The 19,724-nt window shown below is 31.2% G+C and overlaps 1 protein-coding gene across 2 annotated transcripts; it reads right to left on the bottom strand.

Annotated features, from left to right (window-relative positions):
- Positions 1 to 3,019: 3,019 nt before the first annotated feature.
- On the bottom strand, positions 3,020 to 18,361 carry LOC143045577 (chitotriosidase-1-like). 2 transcript variants are annotated; one of them, XM_076218178.1, is made up of 11 exons: positions 18,273 to 18,361; positions 16,539 to 16,599; positions 13,637 to 13,825; positions 13,126 to 13,382; positions 12,035 to 12,159; positions 10,937 to 11,060; positions 10,260 to 10,445; positions 9,140 to 9,250; positions 8,362 to 8,521; positions 5,800 to 5,895; positions 3,020 to 3,282 (listed from the first exon to the last, which is right to left on the bottom strand). In XM_076218178.1, exons 2-11 carry the CDS (start codon positions 16,597 to 16,599, stop codon positions 3,134 to 3,136), a joined length of 1,458 nt encoding a protein of 485 aa, XP_076074293.1. In that variant the 5' UTR covers positions 18,273 to 18,361; the 3' UTR covers positions 3,020 to 3,133. The 2 variants fall into 2 exon arrangements, with proteins under 2 accessions (XP_076074293.1, XP_076074294.1); XM_076218179.1 differs by having other exon boundaries at positions 16,545 to 16,599; positions 18,273 to 18,360.
- Between the last annotated feature and the right edge of the window lie 1,363 nt (positions 18,362 to 19,724).

The raw sequence follows: 19,724 nt of genomic DNA, 5'->3' as shown, positions 1-19,724 counted from the left end.
GTACTGTTACATCACTGTCCCATGATAGGAGGAGGTTTTGGATCCCGCTTACAGGTTTAACCCCGCCTCATACTCTCTATATGTGCCTTTCCCAAGTCAGGAGTTAATTCAGTGGTTGTCGTTTGTTGATGTGTTACATATTTGTTTTTTATTCATTTTCTGTATGTAAATTAGGCCGTTAGTTTTCTCGATTGAATTGTTTTACTTTTTATCAGTTTTAGGCATTTTATAGCTGACTATGCGGTATGGGCTTTGCTAATTGTTGAAGGCCGTACGGTGAACTATAGTTGTTAATTTCTGTGTCATTTGATATCTTGTGGAGAGTTATCTCATTGGCAATCATACCATATCTTCTTTCTTATATTTGTTTTCTAATGAACATGCAATGTGAATGACCAAATAAGAAACGTGAAATATCTGTTTGTGGTTTTATGCTCATACCGGTCTAAAATAACATCTTTTTTCCAAATGGATATTCAATGAAGGATACCCACAGCCTGATTTTATATCTTATAGAATGCTTATCAGTTAAATAAAATCTTGATTTATCAATATGTTCATTTTCTTATTTCTATTTAATTGGGTTTAAAAAAGAATAAAACTTACACTTTAATAAAAGCCATTTTTTTTCAAAATGAAAGAAAGAAAGACACAATCTTGTTTGTACATAAATTATGCGGTATGAGCTTGGCTCATTGTTGAAAGCCGCACGGTGACCTAAAGTTGTTAATTTCTGTGTCATTTTGTTCTCTTGTTGAGAGTTGTCTCATTGGTAATAATACCACATCTTTTTTTTTATATTATCTAAATAAAACAAAGAGAAACACTAATGGACAAGATATATAGTTCACTTCAATTAAATGTTCAGGACTTTATCCAAAATAAACCAACCAGTAAACAACTACCCCTCCACCTAAAACATTAATGTGGATGCTACAATTATATGGTTTGAATACTAAAAAAATTGATAAAATCTAAACTAAACTAGTACAGTTTTCTTTATTCAGAGCCAGCGCTGAGGCCTTCCTCCGTGTGCAGGAATTTCTCGCTGCGTTGAAGACCCTATGGTGGCCTGTGGCTGGTATCTGCTATTTGGTCGGGTTGTCGTCTCTTTGACATAATCCCCATTTCCATTCACAATTTTATTATAAAGTAGTGAGACCGAGAAAATTTCAATAAGCTTAAGCGATATATAGGGAAGAACGAATATAAATGCGAACTATAGTCGTGCCGATATGACAAAAGTCTATGTCATGACAAAATGAACCCCAAAAAATCCTTCAAATAAGGGAATGAAATATGTGGTGTACCAGTTTATCTGTGAATAAGGTTCTGTAAAAGATTACAGACGAGAAATTCCTTATCATATGTACTATTCTATATAAACAATGATTGCAGTGATAGAAAGCAACTAGTAGTACTTGATATACTTCGAGTGATAATGCAATCATACATGTTAGTATCAATGGCTGTATTGCATACAGTATCGTCAAATACAGTACAAAACAACATTGCTAGAGGTAACTATAAAGAAATAAAAATGTATGAAAATAACAGAACATCTACAGAAACCAAAATAGTATGCCTTAAGGTTCACGAAAAAAAGCTATTTGAACGTGAAACTTGAAATCAGCAACATCAGAAAATATGCCTAATTCTATTTAGATAAAATACACAAGGATATATAAAATATGTCGCTTTTCCATAAATAGACACTACAATTACATCCTTTTCCTATTTGAAATTCAAGTGATCATTGAATATATGTTTCCGATTACCCTATGAAATGAAACTCGATCAGTCATGAATTATATTGAACAATAGACATAACGTGTCTATTCACTTCCAATGTTTGACATTTTGTTGGCAGAAAAATAAGCATGTCTGAAAACAAGTTTTATTATTTGTCTCCGGATTTTATCTTGCCTTGAGCAGCATAATGGGTGTCAATGGGACAAAAGGGATAAATTTGGATTTAACTGCAGTTTCCTTTGTTGAATATTTTTATTTCAGTTATTGGGTGTTCAATATGTAACTAATCTCTTTCTAATAAAATACATTCAGTCATGAACTAAATATATCATTTGTACTTTCCGGTTATTAGTTAAAGTAATGTTTTCTCGGTAAGACGAGAAACATTTACCTATTTACTTTGATGGAGTGCAAAAGCACCGGTATGAATAACCAATAGTTTTTTGCACGATAAACATCAGACCAAAGGAGAGGAGACTGTTACATGTACCCTTCTGGAGTGTCTAGAATCATTCCTGATTTTTTGGTCTGTCGTCTAAAATTGGAATATTGTTTACGATGTGAATGGCTTCTAATTGTTCATTAAAAGAACAGAGGCAAAGAAGGCAAAACTGTTTCTTAGTTCGTTCTTATTATGAAAAAAGTTTTGACCGTGTTGCGTTGGTTATATTTATTAAACATGAGGTCCCCGAGGGTATCACCAGCCCAGTAGTCAGCACTTCTGTGCTGTGCTGACATGAATTATCATTGATATGGTCATATTTATAAATTAAGTGTTTACAGAACTTTTGAATTTTTGAAATACTAAGGCTTTTCTACCTCAGGAATAGATTACCTTAGCTGTATTTGGCTAATTTTTTAGGAATTTCTGTCCACAATTCTCTTCAACTTCGTTCTTTATTTCGCGTTTTTAACCTTTTTTTGGAATCGAGCGTCACTAATGAGTCTTTCATATACGAAACGGGCGTCTGCCGTAAATACATAATTTAATCCTGGTTTCTATGAGTTTTTCCATAGTTGCCAATAGTTGAAAATAACGAGATGTGTAAAAACATGTATGGTTACCTAGGAGACAACTATCCGCCATAGTTCACATGAAATGAATGAAAGCAATTATAGACAACTGTACGGCCTTCAACAATAAGAAAAACTCAACATTTGAATCAATTTAACTGAGAAACTTATTTAAGAATTTATTCTTTACATGAAAAAAGTTATAAATTGAATACATCTTGAAATATAGAGCAAACTATAGAAAACAGAAAAAAATGCTGAAAATATTTTATTATTCTGTACAAAAGTTACTCATACTTCAGTTACAGTTTGTACTTAATCAAATGTTCTCAGTCTAATATTCCAGAGTCAAGTATTAAAATAGCTTTTATGGCCAGTCGCATGTTCTTATTGCTTGGTTCCATACAAGACTCCCATAACATGACATTTTCATAGGTCTCCCCCATACACAGTGATAGTATCCGTTCTTGTCGCATGTATCTGCATAGAATGCTCCGTGTTCACATGGCGTTGGACCTAAAAATGATATCTAGTGTAACAAAATGTTGATGCAATTTTAATCATTACTTGAATACACCCACAAGAACATATGTACATATTATTGTCAAATAGTAATAATTTAATAAACTAAAAAAGTAACGTTAGATAATTATGAATATAGTGTGTGATAACATTGTGTGAGGGAATTCGACGTTTGATGTACCACTGTTCACTCCAGTGCAATTTATGACAATACCACTGCATCAATCAGAATTATTTTTTTTGCAGTGTTTTAAGAAATGATTTTGCTTTGTTGTCGCGTATTATTTGTGAAACATTCAATGTTTTAAAAAGGCGAATTTTCTGTATAAAGTCAATGATTATGTTGACTTTTGAAGGCCAAACTTTCTACAGCCTTAAATACGCTAATGAAAGATCCAAAAACTATACCAATACATAACGACATGATTATGAAATTATAACAAATCTATTGGTTAACAAATTTTTACTCGTTATTGCAAAATAATGAACTTAATATATCTGACATTTTCTCCCTACCCAGTTTACCCCTATACATTTTTATGATGTGGACTGGTCATTGTTATTGAATCGTAGGCAATTTGATTGGATTAAGTTGTTATTAGTTTACCTTCAAACTTGTTTAAGCTTTTCATACATGACTATTGATTAATTAGAACGTGCATGAATGTGACCGGTAACTAAAATGACCTTCAAACTGGACACTGGACGAGTCAATATTATGTTTTATCAATGAAAGTTAAGGTATGAAAGGTAAGAATTGCCACTTAATTCGATTTTCACAAAATTTTCGGAATATACAGTTGGAAAGGTTATTTTTTAAAAGCCTATTGTGAAGAGTAAAGAGAAAGTTTACAAATAATACGTTTTGTTCCATTAAACAAGTCATTTTCGTAAGAGAAATACCGAAATATATTTTACGCACGACTACGGCAGGTAAAATTATTATTTATCATAATAAAAAAAAGCATTTTTTAGTCTCATTGGAATATGTTGATTACAATTAATCCCAAACTTAAGAAGTAAGTAACTAAAGTCAAAATATGTCCGATCTGCCTATATCTGCACATCAAAAGTCAATACGATCGTTTTAAAGTCAATTTCGTCTACCTCACAAAATCTTGTTAGGCACTATAGTACACTGTGTTTATGCCTGGTTTTGTTTTATGTTTTGTTTAAATGATATTGTTTGGTAATACAAGAAGTAAACTGTGAATGCAAAAAAAAAATCTGAAAAACGTCAAATAATTGATCCAAATTAAGCTGGTTTTAATTAATTGAAAAGGTAACAATAATAATGTATTCTAAAGACAGATTTTAAGATTGACTGTAATTAATTAATAAATGACAAATTGTATGTCATTATATACGTTCCTAAACACATATTATATCCATAATAGGTCCAATTCATAATAACAACTATGTGTATTAACAATACAATAATGATGCCATCTACATTATCATGAAAAAGTTAGACATTTAAATAAAGGACCATAAAGATTTCACGTGTTGAAAACCACTTGAACTAAATACATAAGGACGAGAAAGTTTCGTTTTTTTCTGCTTATCATGCAAAATTATTCATCAATCGGAAATAAAAACGGGATAACCTTTATTATATTGTAAAGAATTATTTATCAAAATCACTCGTAGCAAATTGTACTTCATTGAGATTTCCTTTCTTATAACTTTATTTTGTCATTTTAATTTTATATAAATATATAAAGACATACAGTTTGAGTGCCGATTACAAAAGTTTTTAACCACGTGGACATTGTCGTCAATAGTATCTTGCGTATGCCATATTTTCGTTAATCTAAGAATTATTTAGAAATTTCTTCAGATTGATTAATACAGCTTCAGTAAAAGAACCATTAAAAGTGCTTAAAAGTCAAATTTGTAATTCTTAATTAAACTTGACACCCTTACTTACATGGTCTGTTTTGAATATTAATTCATACTTTTCATAATTCTGACACTAAGTGCTTTGATTTGTAGACACATTTTATGCAAACGCTTATTGATGTTGACCTTGTTTGTTTTAGGGTATATGATGCTGTTTTTATGTCTTTTTAGCGTAATTATATTATAACAAATAGCACTTGGCCAAGCAAAGATGATGCGATTAAATATTTGTGACACTAGTTATGTTAAAGACGAACTGTGTCAATGCTTCCAACGTGTAACTTCAATTTGAAATATAGATTCCAGAAAATATAAACTTGATTTAGGATGCCGAAATGCACCTTCAAATTAGGAAGAGCATAAGTTTGACCACACTATATGCTGTTGTACGAATCGTTGCAAGAAGGCACGTATTGACAAAAACAAAACACTTCATTAATGTACTTGCTGGTATAAAAAATGTATCATTAGAATGAGTGGAGTTGTATGCGTGTGTAGTCACATGCTAATGATTTGTAAAACACTACATTCTAATACAAATATAATGGTCTATGAATATATCAAGTTTTAAAAGCTCATGAAAAGAATATATATAACAATTACGCTTACCTTTCATGTCACATTTACCAGTTTGCTTAGTTATTGATGATTTAGTTGTCTCTCTGGGTGTTGTGGTTGTTCTTTCTGCAGGCACTTTGGGAGTAACTTCAATAAGAAACATTTTTGCTCTTCAAAAGCTTTGAAATATTCACAAAATATTTAATTTGCTATTGTTTTTAATAGTAAAACGTCAACTCTTTCCATCAAAATTAACATTACGGACAAGACCTTAATACAAACACTGGGAAAAATTCAAAGCATCCTTTCTAACGGGGATGTCCGTAATTACAGTTCCGGACATCAGTTAAACCGCAGTGATGATAGAAATTTGTAAATAATAACAAATGTCAACCTCGAATCGTTCTAGATCAATCGTGCTATGTTTGGGAAAATCTTAATTGGTTATGGTAAATATTTCCCGCATTACGTAAAGCCCTCAACAAAATGAGACATATTTCAGTGTTTATGGGAAGTTGTAGATCCCATCTATTTACTAGTACCAATCAGGTATCAATATCGGTGTTGTCTTATTCATATCTCTTATTAATATTACTCGGTTTGACTCAGTAATGTTGATAACAAGGACTGCAACCGATGCTTAATCCTGTACATGCACATGAGCATAGTTTATTTAAGGACGATATTATTTATTTTCCATGGTATACGACTTCTTATTATTGTTACACTTTTTTTTTACACTGTTGTATCAAAAATATTGGTAAAAATCGAATATGGTGTAGCAAAATTTGAATATTTGTTCATGTGTTATAACTTTTCTTGTGTTACATATGTTAAAGCATTGTCAACATTATGGTTGTATTATGATTCTTGACCGATGAAGAGTTTAATAGTGATCTTATTTTTTTCAAAACTAGAGGCTCTCAAGAGCCTGTGTCGCTCACCTTGGTGCATATTAAACAATGGACACAGATAAATTCATGACGAAATTGTGTTTTGAAGATCGTGATGTGTTTGTAGATCCTACTTTACTGTACATTCTTGTTGCTACAGTTATCTCTATCTATAATGAAATTGGCCCAGTAATTACAGTGGAAAATATATTCTAAAAATTTACAAAAGTTTATGAAAATTGTAAAAAAAATTACTATAAAGAGCAATAACTCCTTAAGGGGTAAAATTTTGGTCATTTGACTTATTTGTAGATCTTACTTTGATGAACATTATTGCTGTTTACAGTTTATCTCTATCTATTAAAATATTCAAGATAATAACCAAAAACTCCAAAATTTCCTTAAAATTACTAATGCTAGGGCAGCAACCCAACAACAGGTTGTCTGTTTTGTCTTAAAATTTCAGGGCAGATAGATATTGACCTGATAAACAATTTATCCCCAGACAGATTTGCTCTAAATGCTTTGGTTTCAGAGATATAAGCCAAAATCTACATTTCGCCCCATGTACTATTTTTAGCCATGGCGGCCATCTTGGTTGGTTGGCAGGGTCACGCCACACATTTTCAAAACTAGATACCCAAATGATGATTGTGGCCAAGTTTGGATTAATTTGGCCAGTAGTTTCAGAGGAGAATAATTTTGTAAAAGATTACTAAGATTTACGAAAAATGGTTAAAAATTGACTATAAAGGGCAATAACTTCTAAAGGGGTCAACTGACAATTTCGGTCATGTTGACTTATTTGTAAATCTTACTTTGCTGAACATTATTGCTGTTTACAGTTTATCTCTATCTATAATAATATTCAAGATAATAACCAAAAACAGTAAAATTTCCTTAAAATTACCAATTTAGGGGCAGCAACCCAACAACGGGTTGTCCAATTCATCTGTAAATTTCAGAGCAGATAGATCTTAACCTGATAAACAATTTTACCCCGTCAGATTTGCTCTAAATTCTTTGGTTTTTTAGTTATAAGCCAAAAATTGCATTTTACACCTCTGTTCTATTTTTAGCCATGACGGCCATCTTGGTTGGTTGGCCGGATCACGCCACACATTGTTTAAACTAGATACCCCAATGATGACTGTAGCCAAGTTTGGTTAAATTTGGCCCAGTAGTTTCAGAGGAGAAGATTTTTGTAAAAGCTAACGACGGACGACGACGACGACGACGGACGACGACGACGACGACGGACGACGACGGATGACGGACGCAAAGTGATGGGAAAAGCTCACTTGGCCCGCTGGGTCAGGTGAGCTAAAAAAATATAATCTCCAACCAAAACTTGATAAAAAAAATATATATAATGTATAAATTTTGTGCGTTGGCTGTTCTTTACTGGATTATCCTTTATTAGCAATGGTCAAATAAAGAAAAATAATACGTAAAAATAAAGGGAGCTATATGAACTAAAAAGAGTAAAAATTAAATGCTAATTTCAGCTGAGGTCAGCTTTGCTCGACAGAGTATGAACCTTATTTTCTAGTGAGTTATTAATTTGTCAAAGGGGAATTTAATCAATGAAAATATATTATTTGACGCAAATTTTCCACTGCTGATTTGAATATACAAATATATATATTTCTGAATATCTGAGTACATTTATTCCAAAAATGAAAAGGATCACTAGTCTGAATAATGTATTTATAATTACCCGGTTTAGGATGAGGACGAAATCCTGATGTTTTGAGTTCATTTGTTACAGCTGATATCAATGGGTAATCGCCTTCATGACATGCATTCCCTGTGAAGTCGTCCAAATCAAGAGCCCAGAACATAGCACCTCCTAGTCCTTTCTCTTTGATATACTGTGCCTGAAAATTGTTATTTTTCAATTATGATATTGTTTATTTGTAAAATGCTTTTTTAAAAGAGGGACGAAATAAAACCAGAGGGACAGTCACACTTAAAATAAAAAAGACAAAATAACAAATAATAGTACACCAGACATATCATAGGAAACTAAAGACTAAACATCGTGATCTCAGATGCTCCGGAAGGAAAAGCCAATCATTCTCCACATGTGGCACCCGTATTGTTGCTCATGTTATTTCACACCCGTTAAATAATCTTATTCGTAAGATCACATTCGTGGAAAGGGAAGGGGAATTGTCACTGTTTATGTACGAGTATTACCATCTTATATAGTGTATCTAAAGAAAAATAAACAATCGGGAAAAAAAAGAACGACAAAAATGCAAAGTTAGTTAATATTCAACCAACGGATCGAGTAAAAACCATTCATTAATTACTCATCCATGATTACGGTAGCGGCATTGTTGAAAATGATCATTTTGAATCATTTTAATTTATTGATTAGTCATGTATTTGTGAAAAAAAAACAATTTTACGACTGCCTTATACAAATTTGGCAATTAACAGATTTTGATGTTTTTGTATGCAACAAAACGTCTGACATGTTTCTTACTCACTTTAATCGTAACACTTCGAACATTGTCGTATCCCACCCACTGATCTCCAGAATATGCATATGGAACTTTATGTTCATCATTCCATACTGTTGTCCATCCGTTTGAACAAATCTGAAATATAAATGAAGACTGTCCTCATGTTGTTTATGATTTTCCTATTGTATATTTATCTGAAAAGTTGTTCCAGCTGATTTATTTTTTTGTTGATTTGTTTTTACTACATTTGCTACTTTACCCTTCCATTCAGTAAAATCAGTATCAATGTAAGTATAGAATATGAATCTACGTATTTATTTGAATTACCTCTGACGATTCTAAAAGATCATATCTTCCTTGTACAAAGTTATCAAAGGTTACCGACTTATAATTCAATACGCCAGACGCGCGTTTCGTCTACATCAGACTCATCAGTGACGCTCAGATCAAAATAGTTATAAAGTCAAACACGTACAAAGTTACAGAGTATTGAGGACTCAAAATTATTGCTGCAATATAAAATACATGCAGCCGTAATATTAGAGTAAAAGGAAATAATTCATTATTTCATAATGATTCTGCTGAGGATTGTAAGCAATTCATAGTTTGTCGTATTGTATAATTGAAACAATGTTGATATGTTTCAGTGACTTTAACAACTCATTTAAGCTTATTCGTCATCATATTGTACGTTCAATGTCAGGATTTCTAATGCCTATATCAACGACATGTATTTCAAATTAATGCTAACAACAACAACAATCTATAGGTCACATGTCAATTCTTGATTATAACATTTTGATTGATATGAAAATAAGGAGATATGACCAACAACAATCACAGTCAACTCGACGTAGTTAAGACCAGTATTAATAATATTTAGAAAGACTTATTAAAGTTTTTTTTTGTTCTCACACCAATGAGTGAGCATATTTCATTCAATTATTCAAACATTAATCTTTCTGCCATTTAATAAAACACAAAATTTGCAGATTGTCCTTGCTTTAGTTCAAAATACCTCAAAATGTAAAATAATGCATTTACAAAAATATAAATTTTATGATGTGCAAGCCATACATATAGTTTATTTGCAGATTCATCTTCTTAAAAAAACTTAATGAAATATATCTTGAAGAATAAACACCTCATAGTAGCTTAGAAATCCACTTTCCCCAGTATTTTTCCCAGGCGAACCTCCACCAGCAGTTGCTGCACCGAATCCATTGTTTGAGGAACTCGACAACTTAAATGTTCTACCGTAAGTGCTAATGCCAAGAACAAGTTTTTCTTTTGGAGTTCCATTATCTATCCAATATTGAACAGCCCAGTCCTAAAATGTAAAAGATACATTTTTTCTAAATAAAAAATCAAGTTGTTGTTACTTACACATCATGTTCTACCAACAATGTGTCTACAAACATTTCTTATATTTAAAACAAAACTTAGTACTGCTTTGATAAGAGGATGATTAATTCCACTGATATTCAATAAAAAAGACATTCTATTTAAAGATCATAATTCGGTCGCATCAAAATTGTTTTATCTATTTACTTCAAGTAAAATCAATAACTCTTTTCACAGTATGTCCTAATGGATGAATCTTGAGATTAAGAAAAATCTTATGAGCAGTTGTAATATCTAACGTAATTTGAAAAAAAAAATTGAATTTGTTGTTTGTTATATTAGCATATCATTGATCTTCATTCTTGTTTAATTTATATCAACTCTGTTTCTTAAACTATTACTTTATCGGATAAAAAAATCAAAACAAAAATGTTTACAAATTTAGTTGTTTTTGTATTATGATATCACTTCATATACCTGATTAAGCGTTCGTTCGGCACCTGTTTCGTCCTTTCTAGGATATAGTGGACTAATGTGACCGGTTTTCCTTTCCCATGAACCATGCAGGTCATACGCCATTAAGTTGATGAAATCCAGATCACTGTAATGGTTTAAATATTTTGAATCCTTTTCATAAATTAATTGTTTTTAAAGGATAAGCTATGCTTTTCTAAAGTATAATGCATATGAACTGTAGGATTCTATTATTCTTGGAAAAACATTCGAATGTTCCTACAATCCTGTTTCACGAATGTAACCTACCGAATAAGACTTAGTACCAGGTTTGTACTAACATGAGCAATTCGAAGGATGCCACATTTGCAGCAGAATCTGGCTACCCATCCAGAGCACCTGAGAGCAACCCTAGGATTTGGTGTTATTCTTGTTGCTGAGTCTTTAGTTTTCTGTGTACAACTTTTGTGGATACCAACTCCCTTCTATACGCTATATTTTAATAAGTAGTATGAAATGATTCATTGAAGATTTTTTCTTCAGTTTGAAACAGAAACAATTATTTTTGTAAATGAACTATGATGTTTATAAATCATTATCATTAAAATAAATTAATGGATCTAAATACTACATCTTTCGTAATTGTAATCAAAGGGATTATAATTCTTGATAAATCTGTTTATGCTGATGAAATTATGTAAATATTTGAAAAAAATATGATATATTTAGAGGGATTTGTTTATTTTGTTCTTTGTCAAAAAAAGGCCATAGCAACAATACTGAACTTCAAGGCAAATCTAAAAAAACCTGACAAAATCAAACGATATCAAGAAAATCTTATATTCCTGACTGAAGTTTTTGAACAAAGATATTGTCATTCCTTTAATAGTTTTATTGATCTCTTGATAACTTCATTTTCCTCTATTGAGAACATTTTGAAATAAGGATTTTAAATGCAAAGAAATGGTAGATAAATAGACCAAGCTGCATGTTTAAACATTTTTATCTTAAGATAGAGATCCTGAACAAGAAAAAAATGCACGGACTTAAGTTTTCTTATATAGAAATAGCAAGTAAAGAGAAATGCTAGATGTATCTCATATAAAAGCAGGTCCAACTTACGCAATTATTTTTGAGATTTCGTAAGCTGATTCTATTTTTTCCTTTCCAGCGGCAACAGCTGCAGTTAATAATAATCTCTTTCTTCCAGTTGATTGAGCCTCATTTTCAAATTCCTTTCTCAGTATCTACAAAACATAGGTTTCACTTCAATATATAGAATCCAACAGTTTGTTAGAAGAAATATTGGGGTTAGGCATATTTCCGCTGTATTAACTTAGATTTATGAGTTTGACTGTCCCTTTGGTATCTTTCGTCCCTCATTTACAGGGCAAAATAATAAAAGTTGTCAAATTATTCTTGAAATAGATTTTTGAAAGTGTATATCATATATTTTTTTTTCAAAATCGATTGAAGATTTTTTTAATTTATTTTCCATCGAAAGACGCTGCTAACCAAAAATAATTAATTTGTTTAATTTGTTTTTTTTTTTTTTTTTCCTTCTAACAGAAATTTGGATTTGGTCAAGGATGACCTTGGTAAATAGTTTCAATATAGATACTCAAATTTGCTTTCCATTAGTTTAATATGATTGAAATCTTGATTTTGCCATTTTATTTTTTAGTACTTTTTGCTTTTAAAATTTCTTTCGGAGTTCGGTATTTTTGTTAATTTACATTTTGCTAAACTCTGTCGAAAATTGTTGGGTGTTTTTTTGTAGATATTTTAAGCGTATATAATTTGATCTATTCAGAAATAAGCCATAATATATTGAGAACCTATGAAACACATAGATAGTAAGAAATGAAGAGAAGGTAACTGCTGTATTAAATTATACCTGGTTTCTTTGTTGAAAATTTTTTTTCTGATTCTCAGTAAAGATAAATTTAAACGTCCTGAAATTTGACCATCTTTGAAGGCGAAAATAAGTATCAGTTAGAGGGAATGGTATAAGAATAAGATATTAAACCAAAATAAACAGATAGCGTAAACTGTAACGAACGAAGAAATTGTAACCGAAGTAAAAGCCGGAGAAAGGGTACTGAGAAACTTTGAATTCAACGGTCAAATATACATTCTTTGCTGAAGATGAATAATTGACTTGGTTAAGTCAAACAAATATTATTAACACTATTATTTATGATAATACATACATTAACAAGTTTTGTAAACCTTTGTTTATCTTCAGGTGGGCTGCCTCTATTTGCTGGATATTCCCAATCCAAATCTAACCCGTCAAATTTATTCTTTCTGAGAAAATTGATGGAATTTCGAGCAAACGTGACAATATCGTTTTCATTATCAACCAAGGCTGTAAATGGTTCAGAACCATGCTTCCATCCTCCAATGGCAATCATAATTTTCAAATTTGGATTTCTTGTTTTTACTGCCATTATCCTCTCGAACATGCCTGATATTAATCAAAAGTACAATGCATATCTATTCATTACTATTCAATACAATTATAATGAAAGGTAACAATTACATCTAAACTTTGTGCTGAAAATTAGTTAACATGGAAAAGATGTATGCATAGCAAGTGATATGTTTAGTTTGCAAAACATTTTTTTATCAGACGTACCTGATGTATGTTACTCTTGAACACACACGTGTTGTGCGCACTGAAATAATTTCATAATTGCTTTTCTATGCTGTACTTTTTACCTTTTGTCCATGGTGTGCTTTCGTCATTCCATTCATTCGGCTTGATCATAACCCCACTAACTTTTCCGAAAGAGTACATAATATGCGTACAAAGACTTGGGTCAATATTTTCTGGGAAATAAGGAATCGGCCGGTACTGTGACCAGTTTGTGTAATAGCAAACTCTTTTGTACTCTGCCATTGCCTCACCTGTAAAAATGTAATACAAAACACAATTAAACGCTTATCAACAGATGGAACATATGTTTCTCTTCATTCTACTTTTATGGCAATTTGATAATTTGGTAAACAATCGGGTAAATATAATATAAACGTTCCGCACGATTTTCCTACAACACGACGTTACACCACCACGACGTCAAAGAGAGTTTTCTGAAACTTTTGACGTACATTTATTCAATTTTTAAGTTTCATTTGCTATTTTTATGTAGTTGGTTGATTCTAAATCTGTCTTTATTAATTTTTGTGATGTCTATTTACCATGAATTTATTTACCTCAAGTTGTGGAAATCGATAAAATAATGTTTACCCTTAATTCACCTTAACATGTTGTATTGTCGTAAGTAATGAACTTGAAGGAAGGAAAAATGGGACAGAATTATACGGTTTTCAAATAAATGAATTATAACAAAACTTTAATCGCAGGCTGCTAAAATTACATGGTGCATGATATCATCTGTCATTGTAAAATTTTCATATCTTGATTCAACCCTAATACAAATATATCCGACACCCTGCAAGTAAATAAAAACATATTTACCTTTGATTAATTTGAATTGAATCGTATCAAAAATTTGCTTGACACATAACTTGTCAAAATACAACCATTAAATCAAATTATTATAACCCGATCTAGAAAATTATTTTCCCAGTCATTTGAAGTTGCTTGCTTTTAAAATGTAATAATCTTCTCCTAAATCGTCCGTATAATACGGGGTTGCATTAATTTAATGAAACTGTTTTTGTCGCTGTTTCTGATAAGTCTTTCAGTTAATACCTCCGTTTCCTGCACAACATGCACCGTTGTTTTTTTTTCGACAACCAGCATTTTTTTTTTAAATTTCACCACGTGATTCGTTTTAAGTATCAAGAATATACAATGGAACACATTTTGCACATGTAACGTCGATAAAAAATAGAGTTTGTTTGGATTTTTCGACGTTTGGACAAAATGGCTACCGTTTTGTAATGTTTCGTAGCATTTTATTCCTGTGCGACCCAAGCATGCAGTTAATAAAAAAAAAGAATTCAGCCTTTATGTACTTTTCGTGTATCTAACTTTTGTTTTGGTAAATTATAAATTACTTATTGAAATATCAGGTAAAAAACCCGCATTAATTGCTTGGACAAATGAAATATCAACTTGGACAAAATGGCTATAGCTTGAAAAACGACTGTGTTTTATAGAATCTACAATTTTTGAACTAACGAACTTAGAGTCAAATGTTTGTTCTTTCGGGAGATGTTATAATTATCTCACATTTTTTAGACATTTTTAGCTATGTCTACTTATAAAACTACCTTTCAGTCGTTAAGTCAACGAAAAACGTCATTGGACATTTTTCTTATTCCAGCCTAATATGCAGCCACGGAGTCAAACGAAATTCGACAAAAGAACGGTTTTAATTTAACCGAGAACTGACACACTTCGTTGCTTCTGTCAAGTTCCGGGAAGATCAGAGAATAAGAAATGGGATCACTATACATAATTATAAGAGATAAAACAGTTGTTTAAAAATGTAACGTTGGACATCCGTTTATTTCACATAGCCTTGTTGTATTAATCCTCCAATATACTAGATATTACTAAACACATGACCAAGAGCTATAAGAACATAAAGGAAAACATATACTGAATTAGTTTTATAGTGGTTAGTGTTTGTTAACATTTCATTTTGTTTTTGCGGAGGAAATTTCGAAGATTCTGTTTTAAATCATAGGGGTTGTATGAACAGCGTGCATGACGTTAAACGGTACACTTCGGTTTTTTTTTTTTGCATTTAATTGGATATCTATGCACGCTTACACTACCGGGCACTTGACATCGTTTTTTGTAATATCGGACCGCATTGCGAAATCTTTGGTTTAAGTGCTACCTGCTGATAAGAAAATAACTTTTGTTTATTATTTGTTTCATTGCCCTACAAAAAAGGTTTGTACAGTGTTTTATTTAAACCTGAAATTTTCAAAATAACTATACGAAATAAGCTAGGTCCTTAGTGTCTTATATCGTTTTATCAATTTTTTGTTTTCCGAATCCGCTTACACTTTATCCAATGAAAAATGAAGTATCGAAAATGAGTTTCGCTTTATATAAAATGCTTTCAGACGCAACCCCTACTTACCAAGTTATAGAATACAAGTTACAGGAATTATGTGTAAATATTGTTATTTCAAAAAATAGAAATCCGTGGAGCCGAGAAAAAAGAATACAAAACAAATTAAAAACCAATTGTTCAGAGAAGCCAAACTGAAAATTTACAATATGACCTTGACCTAATTTTCATTTTTTTGGACCAAGGACCTCACATCTAAAGACCCTTGGTCTCTATCACTTATGGTGTACCATTTAGAACTCCATATCAATTAATTTGAATGGAAAGAGGGAATAACTCTCATATGGAGTCTCGGTATAGCTTTGGTCCAAATGAATATCCTAATCCTGAAGATGTAACGAGCATTTTGGTATATAAATCTGTCGTAGTCTTTTATATATATATAAATAGGTTTGAGAAGGAGTAGTGGTCACAAGATAAACAGTGTTTGGGAAGATAACTCTTACAACTTAAAGTATTTTGTTACGCGATTGCCAATTTTTAAAGCATATAAAAATAATAATCAGAACAAAATCAATAGGTCTTTCCAAGGAAAGGTGGAAAGACCTAACAAAAATATACATTACCAATACCGTTCAGTACGAAAACTGCAATGAGGAGAGCCAGCATGCTATTCCTTTTGATCATCTACAAAAAAAATATAGTTGTATGTGAGGGTTTCAACAAATAAATAACACGTTCCATTATCCGTAAAAAAGTTCGCTACTCTTGTTTTTTTTTTTTTTACTTTTTGTCAGATATTAGGAACCCTCTAGTTTTATCCATGTAGTGCCAATAAAAAATTTGCATGCTACCCCCCTTTTTTTTACTCTTCATAATTTTATAACCTTTACTTGAAACTACGGAAGAGTATTAGCTCCACAAAACGTTTTCTTATGTTTGTGTTTTAACGCAAACCATTGTTTTATCTTATTTCGTATTTAAGATTCAAAGGAAACAGCAGTTATTAATGGGGGAGACTGTATATATTAAAATTTATCATCTTTGTAGTTATTGCAAAGTATAATGCTTGAATAATTACAACATAGCAATGACTAATAAAGAGCAGTATAATATAAGAAGTTGTAAAATATGAGTATTAATAGGAAAAGTCTCCATCTTAGTCACTATTGGTAAAAGTAAACCATCATAGGCCAAAGTACGGTCTTCAACACGGAGCATTGGCTCACACCGACTTTCTGTCAAAGAATCTTTATCATATTCTAAGATTTACAAAAATAAAAAAAAAAATGTTTCCTTATAAATAATTCATTTTAAAGCAGAAAGATCATTTTTTCTATTGTGACTTAGAAGTTTCACAATTGTATGACATTATTTTTGATCTTTCAATTTAAATATGCCTATTTACTATACTATATCTTTTTTCTTGTTAATTATATACTTTTCTGATGCTCAAATCAGTCTTAATGTATGTATAATTGCACTTTTTATCTACTTGTAAATCACAACCGAAATCAATGACAGACGGACATTAATACAAAACTTAATGAATAATTGAAAATAAGATATTTAAGTTATAACTCAAAGGTTTGCGTTAAAACGCAAACATAAGGAAGAAATATTCAAAAAAAATTGTGTTGCGCTAATACGCTTCCTTATGAAACAGCAATCCTTATAATTTGTTCATAGGTTTTGAAACGAAAAGGGTTTCAATGTTCAATTTACGAAAAATCAAGTGAAAAACATTTCACTCCAAATTTTCAATTAATTGTATTCAAAAACAAGGACACTTGAATCAAAAATGTTTTATAATTTCTGCAGAATACGTAATGCATTACAGTTTTTCCTAAAAAAAAAAACAACAACATTAAAACTAGAGTTTGTTCACTGGACTCAAACGTTTTGTTTAATATTTAAGACAGTCTTAACCTTGTTTGTTGAAAAACAATATTGCATCTTTTGAATCTGTTAAACAATATTTTGAATCTACTAAATTGTTATGATTATTTTTTATTACTCAAATTTTTTTTTTATTAATAACGCATCCAATTTAAAGGAAAGGAAATTGTTCCGGCAATATCCACTGGAATGTTCAGTCATCCGTTTGTTCCAATTTTCTGACGTTCTTATGCACCTTTGATTATCAACTTCTCAAAACCAGTGGAATCATAGTCCAAACCAAAACTTTGGGATTTCGCTATTGCAGTTTGAAGCTGTATTCCTGGGCAATCCAGAAAATGAATATTTGATTCAAAATGTTACATATATCTATTGTATTTTATTTCTAAAAAGTATTGTTTAACAAATATCAATATTTGTTAAACGATCCCTCGATTACAAAAATATAAAGATTGTCTTACCGTGAATTGTGTAGGTTGGTTTATGTAAAATAGAACTCTGGATGCTTTCTTAAATACCTTAAATATACACCCTACATGCAGAACAACGTATACAGATATAATTACTTTTTTAGTTTTTTTTTTAGTCTTTTTTGTCTAAAAATATCTATATTGCACTTTTTGTCATTGCTGCAATTACAAATTACTCGACCTTCAGCAGTTAGCCGAACTTTCTTGTGAATTAGTCACTGAATAACCATGGAAATTACCCATTGAATTAATAATTTGTAGTAATCACACCTTTTTTTAAGTATATAGTCACATGATTAAGGAAAATGTACAATTTTGTCCGGTTTTGTTTCTAAGAATTAGAATTTTATGATTATTTTGACATTAATCTTTTGTAAAGAACCGTTTAAGGTGGCACAATAGCATGTCCTGGTCCATAAGGGATAATGATAGCCTTTTAAAAAATTCACCTCTTTCTTGTGGGGATAAAACGCACTTCTGGTGTATGCAATTTTAAACCTGGTACCTTTTCTTAACTATTATTCGTATGTTTCTTTGTCCAATATGTTCTCCTATTTATTTGTATCGTAGTCCTGTAATGTTATGTTGTCATTTTAATGTTAAAGTTCACATTGCCTTTAAAGCGGGAGGTTTGACATGCCACAAAACCAGGTTCAACCCATCATTTTTTTTTAAATGTTCTGTACCAAGTCAGGAATATGGTACTTGTTATATTATAGTTCGTTTATGTGTGTGTTACATTTTAACGTTGTGTTTCTGTTGTGTCGTTTGTTTCCTCTTATATTTGAGTGTGAATTCACATTACTATAAAATGTGTCACCGTACTTTTCCATCCCCAATTCATGTATTTAGTTTTGATGTTATATTTATTATTCTCATCGAATTTTATATAAGGCTTAGTTCGTTTCTGTGTGTGTTACATTTTAATGTCGTTGTTCTCCTCTTATATGTAATGCGTTTCCCTCAGTTTTAGTTTGTAACCCGGATTTGTTATTTTCTATCGATTTATGAGTTTAGAACAGCGGTATACTACTGTTGCCTTTATCTAACACTGCCAAAAATTTTACATTCACAGTTAACTGAAGTACTTTCATTTTACTATTCAGAAATGAATTTGAATACGTTTCATGACCGTTTACTTGTTTTGCTATTTATAAAAACCTAAGGCCACTAGTGATTTTAGGTCTTTTATCGTGCAGTGAATACAAAATTTTTTTTAAAAATCTTAAAAATTAATTTTCATCTGTTTGTTAAATTACTTCATAATTTTCTACACCCGATTCATCCCTCTGTTTGGGCAGGTATGTTCAGTAGATACTGTATTTGTTTTTCCAATCTCAATGTTCAGATACATTGACTTAGGTAGGGTATACAAAAGAGAAACCTAAATTCTTGAATGCAAATTCTTCCGTGGCTCCCTAATCCTGATGAATTCATGCGTCT

The sequence above is a fragment of the Mytilus galloprovincialis genome, chromosome 9 (assembly GCF_965363235.1).
Source record: "Mytilus galloprovincialis chromosome 9, xbMytGall1.hap1.1, whole genome shotgun sequence".
NCBI lineage: Eukaryota > Metazoa > Mollusca > Bivalvia > Mytilida > Mytilidae > Mytilus > Mytilus galloprovincialis.
This window is presented reverse-complemented; position numbering and strand designations above follow the sequence as displayed.